The sequence below is a fragment of the Peromyscus eremicus genome, chromosome 8a (assembly GCF_949786415.1).
Source record: "Peromyscus eremicus chromosome 8a, PerEre_H2_v1, whole genome shotgun sequence".
In the NCBI taxonomy this organism is placed as follows: domain Eukaryota; kingdom Metazoa; phylum Chordata; class Mammalia; order Rodentia; family Cricetidae; genus Peromyscus; species Peromyscus eremicus.
In genome coordinates this window covers 59,099,996-59,110,688 of record NC_081423.1, presented here as the reverse complement: position 1 = coordinate 59,110,688, position 10,693 = coordinate 59,099,996, and the positions used below count along the sequence as shown (strand labels likewise).

The window sequence follows — 10,693 nt, the reverse complement described above, 5'->3', positions numbered from 1 at the left end:
CCTTCAAACTAGAGTTACAGATGGTTGTGAGGACCCGTGTGGGTGCTGGGGATTGAACCTGGATCCTCTGGAAGACCCAGCCCCCTAGGACCCAGATTTTAAACAACACATAAGAGCAAGTAGTGTATTTAATTAAAAGAATAAGGTCTCCAGCTGGGAGTGGAGCTGCACACCTGTAATCCCAGCACTTGGGAGGTGGAGGCAGGAGAATCAGGAGTTTAACGCCAAACTGGGCTGTATTCCCCTTTGAATACCCACTCTGTATGAGTCCTATTCAGGAAGTCAGCTTAAGGTTCAGAATATAGGCAGCCTATACATACTCTGCTTTGTTTACAGGCAATTTACAAACATCAAACTGTGCTAAGAAACTGAATTACAAAGATGACAGCTTACTTAAGAAAAAAATTCTGATAGGCACAGCACTGTGCTCACAAAAAGAATGCTCTCCTTTTAAATTAACATTTTTACCATTTTAACTGTGTGTGTGTGTGTGTGTGTGAGAGAGAGAGAGAGAGAGAGAGAGAGAGAGAGAGAGAGAGAGAGAGAGAGAGAGAGAGAGATGCAGGTGCTCGGAATAGAACTCTGGTCCTCTGGAAAAGCAGTACACACACTCTGAACTGCTGAACCATCTCTCCAGTTCCAGGGGTACCATTCTTAAAAAGGAAGGCACCAACCCCACACCACAAGCATTGGCTTCCCTCGGTTCTGGTCTGATTTCTTTTTATTATGATTCTTTTTAAACATAAAAACGTGTGGCAAGGAGGAGCTTGGCAGCAGGGCGGACAGATATCACTCTGTCGCAGTGGTGGCTAATTCGGGGTGCAGGAGCTTTGCAGCCTCAAAGTAGCTATGTGCATGGTCACCCTTGGAGCTGGGCTGCTTGCTGCTGGGGCTGCAGTCTTTATCTGAGAGGTAGGGCAGGTTCTCCAAGCTCTCCTCTGTGCAGGGATCCGAGTGGAAGCCCTTGAGGGCCACTAGCCGGTACCGCTTCCTCCGGTTCAGCTTATAGATGCGGATCCTCTCCTTTTCTGCCTCAGGGTCGGTCAGAATCCCATCCCAACGCAGACTCTCATTGATCTGGTTGGAAAGGCTCTCCTCTATTTCGGCAAAGTAGGGGTGACTCATGCCACATGAATAGGGAAGGCTGTGCTTAGTTTCTTCTTTGTCTCTGGGCTCTGCCCTCGAGCCATGGTCTTTGTGGGGATTTAAGATGTCGTGGAAAGATGAAGAGAGCGGCTGACTCTTCCGGCCTCGACTGTGATGTTTGTCTGCTGAAGAGGTGAAGAGACAAATATTTGTGCCTTCTAGAATGAATGCCCAATAAACCAGCGATGTAAGGAACGGGGTCTACCTTTAGGCAGGGTTCAGATGGCCGGAGCCTGGGACCTCGCCCACTGCCTGGATGCTTTCGTCAAGGTATTTGGGGGCAAGAGGCACCTTTTTCTTTTTGTGGGTGCACCCATGCCTTGTGCATGCTAAACATAAGCTCCGCCACAAAGCTACACCCCAACCCGAATACCAAGAGATACTAAAGCTTCATTAACCACCAATGTGGTTAATGTCAAGCAACAAATGGAGAAGCCAGATCTGAAGGCCCCCTGACTCCTAGTGTCCTGTTCTTCCTATGCTATCTGCTGTCCCTCAACTTAACCTCACCACACACTCCCAGGTCTGTGACACTACACCCGTCTAGACAGAGAGGAAATTACAAATGATGTAATTAGTAGTATACTGAACCAGGAAATGCTCTTTCTTTTCGTTAAAATGCTTTTAAAGATGTACTTATTTTATATATGTAAGTGCGTTGCCTGAACGTTGTCTGTGCACCATGTACACTCCTGGTGACCAAGTAGGTCAGAAGAGGGCATCCGATCCCCTAGAACTGGAGTTACAGATGGTTGTGAACCACCATGTGGGTGCTGGCAATTGAACCTGAGTCCTCTGCAAGAACAAGTATTCTTAATGGTCAAGCCGTCTCTCTCTCTTTTTCCCCCCCTTGTTTTTTCTTTCTTTCCTTTTCTTTGGAGACAGGTTTCTCTGTGTTAACAGATCTAGCCATCCTTGGAACTTGCTTTGCAGACCAGACTGGCCTCAAACTCACAGAGATCTGCTTGCCTCTGCCTCTTGAGTGTTGGGATTAAAGGAGTGCGCCACCACCTGGCTGCTGCTTCTTCTTTTTTTCTTTTGAGATGGATTCTTACATCTCCCCAGGCTGGCTTCAAGCTCCCTATTTCTCTTTTTCTTTTCTCACATTAAAAGCACTACAGAATTGCTTGTAAAATGCTATAAATGGTGAGTCTCTCATCAGCTCCTCTTTCCATTCTATTTTATAAATATCTATCTCCTCAAGAAAGGCAAGCTGGGGGAGGATAAAGGCAATAATAATAATAATAATAATAATAATAATAAGTGAAGTTCAATCTTGACATTTCCTTACCTTCCTATTCTCTGAAAACTATCTGGAGTCCCCTGCTGACAGTCTGAGGTATGCAACACTGTAATTCCTACAGTCAAAAGTTGCACCAAAAAGACAAAAAACAACCCTGTGTTTTGCTGGCATACAGACGGCTCATCGCCTTACCCTCCCTTTAGCTCCATTCTGCCTGGAAGAGTTGTTACAACCCTCCATTGCTCCTTCCCTAAACCACAACACTTGGGGAAGCCGTTCTTCCCACTACCCACTCTGCACATGCAGCCAGCCGACACCCAGCACCTGAGCCCAGGACTAGCCATGCCAGAGGTCAGAGCCAAAGCTGCATGGGTGACACCGGAGTCACACCACTCCCAAGCAGGGTCATTCTGTTTCACGGCTCCCGTCTTCCTCACAGTGGGCGCTCGGTGTCTCTGCTGGGATATCTGGGGGTTCTGTGATGGAACTTAGGGAGAGGCAGGGACTCTGGGTTCCTGGAAGGTGCTGGTGTATGTGTGTACGCATGTGAAGGTCTTGGTGAGTGAGACTAGAGTACCTGCTGTGGGTGTGATGTTTGGGCACATCTAAGAATGTAAGTGCCTAGAATTCCTGTGTGGGTGTAATGTTTGGGGGGTATCTATGCATGTGAGTTTCTAGAGTACCTGTGTGGGTATGAGATGTGGGTGTATCTGTGCGCGTGAGTGTCTAGTATCTAGGTGTGAAGTTTGTGTTGGTATCTATGCATCTATGTAAGTGCCTAACGGAATCCACATGGGTGTAGACTGTGTGTGTATGCATGATGGAGCCACCATACTTTAGGTTTGTTGGATAGTGTCATATTGCTATAAGAAGGCAATGTAAATAGTGTCAGTGATGCCAGGTGGTGGTGACTCACGCCTTTAATCCCAGCACTCGGGAGGCAGAGGCAGGTGGATCTCTGTGGGTTCGAAGTCAGCCTGGTCTACAGAGTGAGTTTCAGGGCAGCCCAGGCTACAAAGAGAAACCTTGTCTCAAAAAACCAAAACAAAAAAGTGTGGGTGATAACAGGAAGACGAGGAGGGAACTACCGTGAGTATATGCAGGACACAGCTGTCCCTAGGCGGAGTCCATTCAGGGAAGATTCTGTTCACATTTATTTACATGGGGGTGATTCCTAATAGAGGGGAGCCTGGAGTCTGTCAGTTCTCCTGTGGGAGTGACTATCGGCTAGTATCTTCCCATCTGGGCTAGTCTCTTTGTGACACCAAACCTTGAGAAGTCTGTTTGGACAGGTGTGTTTGCCTAAGGGGATAGGAAGTTGAAAGGAGGTGGGTATAAGACGATCAGGCTGGAGGCTCTTGGGGTGGGTATCTGTGTGGGGTGGAGGATCCTTAGATCTTGAGGGTTCTCAGAGGAGGGTGTGGGGTCTTTGGATATATTGGGACTAAAGTTGGTAGAGACTTCCTTGGTAATTAAGGGGTCTCTGTGGTGAGGAGCACGTGATCTTTATGGGTAGGGCTGGGCATCTCTGGGCTGCCCAAAAGCGTCCCGTGTAGGGTCTAGGGGACCACTGTCGGGGTGTGGTGTCTGTTTTCGGCCTGAGGTGACTTCCAGGTAGAGGGGCATCTGTGAGAGGAATCTCAGGCCCAAGAGCCAAGGTGGCCTCGCTAGCTGCTCCTCTTACCGTCGCCCTTGCCCGAACCTTTGGTCTTCTTCTTCTTCTTTTTCTTCTTCACCTTCCGTTTGGCCAGCTCGGAGGCGGTGCCCACGATGGGGGGCAGCTTGGACCCCGGGGAGCCCTCAGCGCCTCCTTCCCGCGCCTCCTCCTCCTCCTCGTCCTCGCCCTCCTCGCCATAGTCCGCCGCCCCGGTCCCACCGCGGCCGGCCATCCGCCTGCGGGACCGCAACCTGCGCCAGGAACAGCCGAGGACCCGCGCCGGCCGGGCTCCAGGCGCTCACTGCCGGCCGGGCCACGCGTCTCCATGGCGACCGCTCCGCGCCGCAAGCGCAACCCCAAAGTTGCCACCAGGGGCCGCTGGTGGCGCTAGCTGTACGCATGCGTGTTTCGGTTTGTTTGAGACCTGGTGAGTCAAGGTGAACAGGGCAAAGCGGGGGTCGCGATTGTTAATGCTTGGGCTGACATTGACGTATCTCCTTCACTTCTGTGACGTTCATTTGAAATGATATTTATCTCTTCTTTTTTGAAATGATATTTATCTCTTCTTTTTTTCCTTTTGAGACAGGGTCTCATGGAATTCAAGCTGGCTGACCTTGAATTCTTCTTCCTCTTCTACCCTTTCCCAAGGGCTGGGATTACAGGCATGAACTATTGATATCTGGCTCCCCTCACCCCCAACACACACACACACACACACACACACACACAATTAAGTTGCCCAGGATGGTCTGAAGCGCTCACTGTAACCCAGCAGGCCTGGAACTCAGCGTTTTCCTGCTTTAACCTCCCCTGTTAATAGGATTACAGGTATGAGCCACCAGGCCTGGCACCTCATAAAAATTGTTTTCCTTTAAAAAATTAAGATTTATTAATTTTCATTTTGTGTATGTTTCACCTGAATGTATATGTGTGTACCTCTTGTTGAGCTAGCTGCATGCATGTGTTTTTGACCTACTAGAGCCCTGGTGTGAGCCAGAGTACCCAGGGGGAGACCAAGTAGAGGTTGTTCCTGGGGCTGACACTGACCTATCTCCTCCACTGCTATGCTGTCTCAGAGGTGACAAGAATGCACCAGACTCTCTGGAACTGGAGTTACAAGCTAGTTGGCTGTGAGCTATGGTGCTGGGAACCCAAATTGGGTCCTCTTCAAGAGCAGCAAGTGCTGTGAACCGCTGAGTCACCTCTTCAGCCCCCCACCTCCACCCCCATGACAATTCTTATCAAGACTACACTCATGGGCTGGGGACTGTAGTTCAGTGGTAGGGCACTTATATAGCATGTAGGAGATCCAAGTGTCCCGCCCAGCCAGGACCACAGATTTAAGAAGACTAAGCTCATTAATATAATTTGAAAGGCCGGCGTGACCTGTTGCTTGCTTTTCTTTCAAGGTTAGCTACCACATTATCCCAATATGGCTGCCAGAAGCCTGAGGTGTAGCTTCGGTGATACAGTGCTCGCCTCCCATACATCAAAGCCTGTGTTTGATCCCCAGCACCCCACAAGCTGGGCAAGGTGGCACATGCCTGTAATCCCAGCACTTGGGAGGGGAAGACAGACAGATGAAGAAGTTCCAGGTCATCCTTGGCTCCAAATCGACTCTGAGGCCAGCCAGATTGCAGGAGATACACGGTCTAAAAACCACAACCACCAAAACCAGGTGTAACTGCCATAGTATTTCTTATCCCATGAGCCCTTCTGAAATCTCACCATTCCCACAGAAGGAGACAGTCAAACTCTCTTCCCCTTCACTCTGAGTGAATTTGTTGACTTCCTGGGAAGGAATAGTATGTGTCACGTCTGGGATGTAGCTCATTTGTTAGAGTGCTTGCCTTACACGCACAAACCCTGGGCTTCCTACCTTCACATCCCCGACACACACACACACACACACACACACCGCACACTCTTATCCCCCCCCTTGCTTGCTTTATTTAAAGCTGAATTTAAAATTTTACATTTGAGTTCGAGGCCAGCCTGCTCTACAGAGTAAGTTCCAGGAGAGCCAGGGCCACAAAGAGAAACCCTGTCTCGATAAACAAAACAAAATTTAATTTACTCTGTGTGTGCATGCGTGTGCATACATGTGCCACAGCACACACGTGGAACTCAGAGGACAATCCAAGGGAGCTAGTTTTCTCCTTCCACTGTGTTCGTCCTGGGGATGGACCGCAGGTCTTCCAGTTTGATGCCAGGAATGCCCACTGAGCCAGCTTTGCCCACTGACTTGCTTATTTTTTGTTTGTTTGTTTTATATGAGAGAGTGAACCTAGGGCCTCAAGAATGCTAACACTGGGCAGATGTTCTACCACTGAGCTACGCCTTTGGCTCTGTGGTTGTCATTGGTGATTTGTAAGAGTTTTGCCTTAGGGTTTTGTTGTTCTGTGTGTGTGTGTGTGTGTGTGTGTGTGTGTGTGTGTGTGTGTTTGGAGAAAGGGTCCCATGTAGCCCCGGCTAGTCCCAAACTTTATGTAGCCAAGGATGATCCTGAACTTCTGATTCTCCTGCTGTCTTAGTTAGGGTTTTATTGCTGTTAGGTTTTTATGTGCCATAACCAGAGCACCTCTTAGAAAGGAAAGCTTTTGATTGGGGCTGGCTTACAGTTCAGAGCTTTAGTCCATTGTCATCACAGTGGGAAGCATGGTGGTACACATGCAGACATGGAGCTGGAGAAGGAATAAAGAGTTCTACATCCGGATTGGCAGGCAGCAGGAAGAGAGAGTGACACTGACCTGGCTTGAGCACCTGAAACCTCAAAGCCCACCCCCAGTGACACACTTCCTCCAACAAGGCCACATCTCCTAATAGTGCCACTCTTCATGAGCCTAGGGGGACCCTTTTCATTCAAACCACCCCACTTGCCTTCACCTCTCTAATGCTGGGATTATAGTCCTGTGTACAGTTTATGTAGTGCTGGGAACTGAAGCCAGGGCCTTGGGCGGGTTGTGCAACATTCCACCAACTGAGCTATTACTACAGCCCAGCCGTATATGGGCTCTTCTCAGAGCTTAGGTCCAACTCCTCTGTGGCTATAAAGAATCCAAACCTGTAGCTTACCTACTTGTCTTTAAAATCTTTTTGAAGATTTTTATTTTATGTGTTTGTTTTTCCCAAATGTATGTATATTTACCATGTGCATGCCTGGTGTCTGAAGAGGTCAGAAGAGGGCGTCAGATCCCTGGAACTGGAGTTACAGATGGTTGTGAGCCACCACGTGGGTGCTGGGAATCTAACCCAGGTCCTTTGTAAGAGCGGCCAGTACTCTTAATCACTAAAACATTTCTGACCCTTGCTTACTGTCCTTTTGATAAACAGAAACTGAAAATCCTAAGGAAGCCATATTATTGATGTTTTCTTTTTGTGTCCAGTCTAAGGAACCATAGCCACCATACAAAACAAAAAAGTGAGCGCTAAGCCGTGTGTGGTGGCACATGCCTTTAATCCCAGCACTTGGGAGGCAGAGGCAGGAGGATCTCTGTGAGTTTGAGGCCAATTAATTTGTGAGCAAAGTTAGGTAGAGATCAACTTGCATTTTTTTTCTCCAAATGGATTTCCAGTTGTTCCCCAAACTCCCATCAAGAAGACATTCTTTTCTTCATGGACTTCATTCAACACTTTTTTTTTTTTTGAGAGAAGGTCTTGCTATGTAGCCCAGGCTGGCCTCCAACTTACAATCCTCTTTCTGCCTCAGCCTCTCAAGTGCTAGGATTATCGGCACCATGCCTGGCTTAACTCAGAACTTTTTTTAGAAACTCTATCAGCTTTACATATTTGTGACTATTTCTGGACCCTTTATCATATTTCTTGTTGTTCCATTTGACTGCACTTGTACCAGTATCACACTGTCTAGATGATATAGCATTATAATTAAGTATTTTTTTTATTTTATTACTTTTATGTGTATGGGTATCTTACCTTTATATATGTCTGTGCATGCCTGGTGCCCAGAAAAGGGTGTCAGGCCCCCTGGAACTGAAGTTACAGATAGTTGTGAACCACCATGTGGGTGCTGGGAATCAAACTTGTGTCTTCTGGAAGAGCAGCCAATGCTCTTAGATACTGAGCCATCTCTTCAGCCCCTAGAATTAAGTCTTGATCTCACATAGTCCAAATACCCCAACGGGGTTCATTTTGAATATTATTTTGGCTCTTGGAACTCCCTTGTTCTTGTATATACATTTCAGATCTTCTCGTCAGTTTTCACTGTTTTGAGATAGCCCACTGAGATTTTAATGGGATTGCGTCCAATCTATGAGCTTAGTGCTCAGTGGATGCCCGTTTTCCGTATTGATCCACACACTTGCACTGGATTCAGGGATGCATTGTTCTGCACAGGGCCCTCCAGTTAGCCTGTCAACCTCCCTAGCATGTGCAGCTGTTCCTCACACAGTGGGCATTCAGCATCTGCCTCTCGCCTGTCTGGTTATGTCCTGAAGAAGTGAGGGCTGGCAGGGTGGCTCAGCAGGAGAGGCACTGACCACCAAGCCTGACAGCTGGAGTTCAACCCCCAGGACCCACATGGTGGAAGGAGCAGACTAGAAAGCTGTCCTTGGATCGCTTCATGCATTCTGCGGCATTCACACATGTACGCATGCACACACGCTAACTAAATGCAGTAGAGACAGAGATATAAATGACAGCTGTCCTTTGTTCAGCTGACCCACTGCCAGCTACGTCTGGAGTTTACTTGCAGATGTCCTTCTATACTCAAGGTGGTGCTTGCACATGGGTGCCAGCAAGGCTGGCCACTCGCCGCCTGTCTTAACTCCCAGCTGGTGCTCCTTGCCTGAAGGCTTAGCTGGCTGGAGACAGCTCGGCCATTTCTCTTCTGATTTTCATGAAGGTTGCATTGAGGTTGTATGGGACCAGCCCGAGTCTATGAAGAAGGAGAAGAGTTACCCCCAGCGAGGGAATACATTTTATAAACAATCGTGCAAATTCCTTGCAAGGAAAGCTTTTGTAGGTATTTTTAAATGTTTTTATGAATTCTTTGGAGTATTCCACTGTAGGTGGAATTTTCCTCTCCTGACCACCCGCTCCCAAATAAACAACACGGAGACTTAATATTATAAATGCTTGGCCAGTAACTCAGCCTTATTACTGACTAGCTCTTATGTTTTAAGTTAACCCACATTCCTTCTTTACACTCTGCCATGTGGTAGTACCTTTATTAGCATGGCACGTTATCTCCTGCTTCTCCTGCTTCTCCTGCATCTGGCTGGTGATTCCTCTCCACTCTTCTTCCTCCCAGCATTCTCCTAGTCTGGCTCTCTTGCCTAACCTTATCCTGTTCAGCTATTGGCCAGTCAGCTTCTCTATTAAACCAACCACAGCGACAAGTCTTCACAGTGTACCAAAGGGTTATTCCACAGCATTCCACACATGCTCACAATGTGTTTTGACCATATTCCCCCTTCCAGCTTCTCTGCCTAGCCTCCCCCAGTTTTACTGTCCACTCTCTCACTTCCTCCCAACTTTGTGGCTGTCCTAGAATTCACTCCGTAGACCAGGCTGGTCTCAAACTCAGAGATCCACCTGTCTCTGCCTCCCAAGCATCTGTGCCGCCACCCCCCCTTCATCCTCATCTTTCTCTTCTTCATCCACTGAATCCAGTTTTTCCTGCCCATATACTCATGGGTATGATGCCATCCACTGGAGCATGGTTGATCCACCAGGGGTCATATCCTAAAGAAAATTGGAGTCCCCCTGCCAAGGCCATTTACTGTTAATAGCTCTTCAGCTGGGAGCTCATATGCCACACTCTTCACGCTGGGATGTTGATTGAATTCATCTTGTACAGGTCCTGTGCAGACCACCACAGCTGTTCTGAGTTCATGAGTGCAGTGGTCCTATCATGGTGAGAGCGTTTACAGATATTTTAACTCAGTGTTGCTCAGCATGGCCTCCAGTTGTGGTCCCTGTCTCCTTACTTAGCCTGTGTCCTGAAAGTTCTAACCCATCTCTGTGCCAAAATAGCTTCATAAGGCCACTGTGGGTTTTTTTGTGTTTTTTTTTTTTTTGTGTTTTTTTTTTTTTTTTTTTTTTTGTCAGTTCAACACAAGTTAAAAATCATCTGGGAAGAGGACACTCAATTAAAAAAATGTCTCCATCAGATTGGCCTGTAGGCAAGCCTGTGGGGGCATTTTCTTTATTAATGACTGATGTGGGGAAGGCTCAGACCACTGTATGTAGTGCTACTGCTGGGCAGGTGGTCCTGGGTGGTGTAAGAAAACAGACTGAGAAGCTTTGAGGAATAAACCAGTAAGCAGCACCCTCCATGGTCCCTGCATCAGCTTCTGCCTCCAGGTTTCTACCTTGAGTTCCTGTCCTGCCTTCCCCAATGATGGACTGTGACCCGTAAGTTAAGCAAACCCTGTCTTCCCCAAGCTGTTTTGAGTCGTGGTGTTTTATCACAGCAACAGAAAACAAACTAAGACTATCATCAGTTTTGTTGTTATTGGTTTTGAGCTGGGATCTCATTTTGTAACTCTGGCTGTCCTGAAACTCATTCTGTAGACCAGGGCAGCCTCAGTCAAACCCAGAGAGAGCCACCGGCCTCTGCCTCCTAAGTGCTGGCATTAAAGACATGTGCCACTAAGCCTAGATTTCTTTCTCTATAAAATATTTTA

The 10,693-nt window shown here is 47.7% G+C and overlaps 1 protein-coding gene across 2 annotated transcripts; it reads right to left on the bottom strand.

Annotated features, from left to right (window-relative positions):
- Positions 1-703: 703 nt before the first annotated feature.
- Liat1 (ligand of ATE1) lies at positions 704-4,380 on the bottom strand. Of its 2 annotated transcripts, none has more exons than XM_059269536.1 (2): positions 4,074-4,380; positions 704-1,268 (listed from the first exon to the last, which is right to left on the bottom strand). In XM_059269536.1, exons 1-2 carry the CDS (start codon positions 4,276-4,278, stop codon positions 790-792), a joined length of 684 nt encoding a protein of 227 aa, XP_059125519.1. In that variant the 5' UTR covers positions 4,279-4,380; the 3' UTR covers positions 704-789. The 2 variants fall into 2 exon arrangements, with proteins under 2 accessions (XP_059125519.1, XP_059125518.1); XM_059269535.1 differs by having other exon boundaries at positions 704-1,271; positions 4,074-4,375.
- Positions 4,381-10,693: the final 6,313 nt, after the last annotated feature.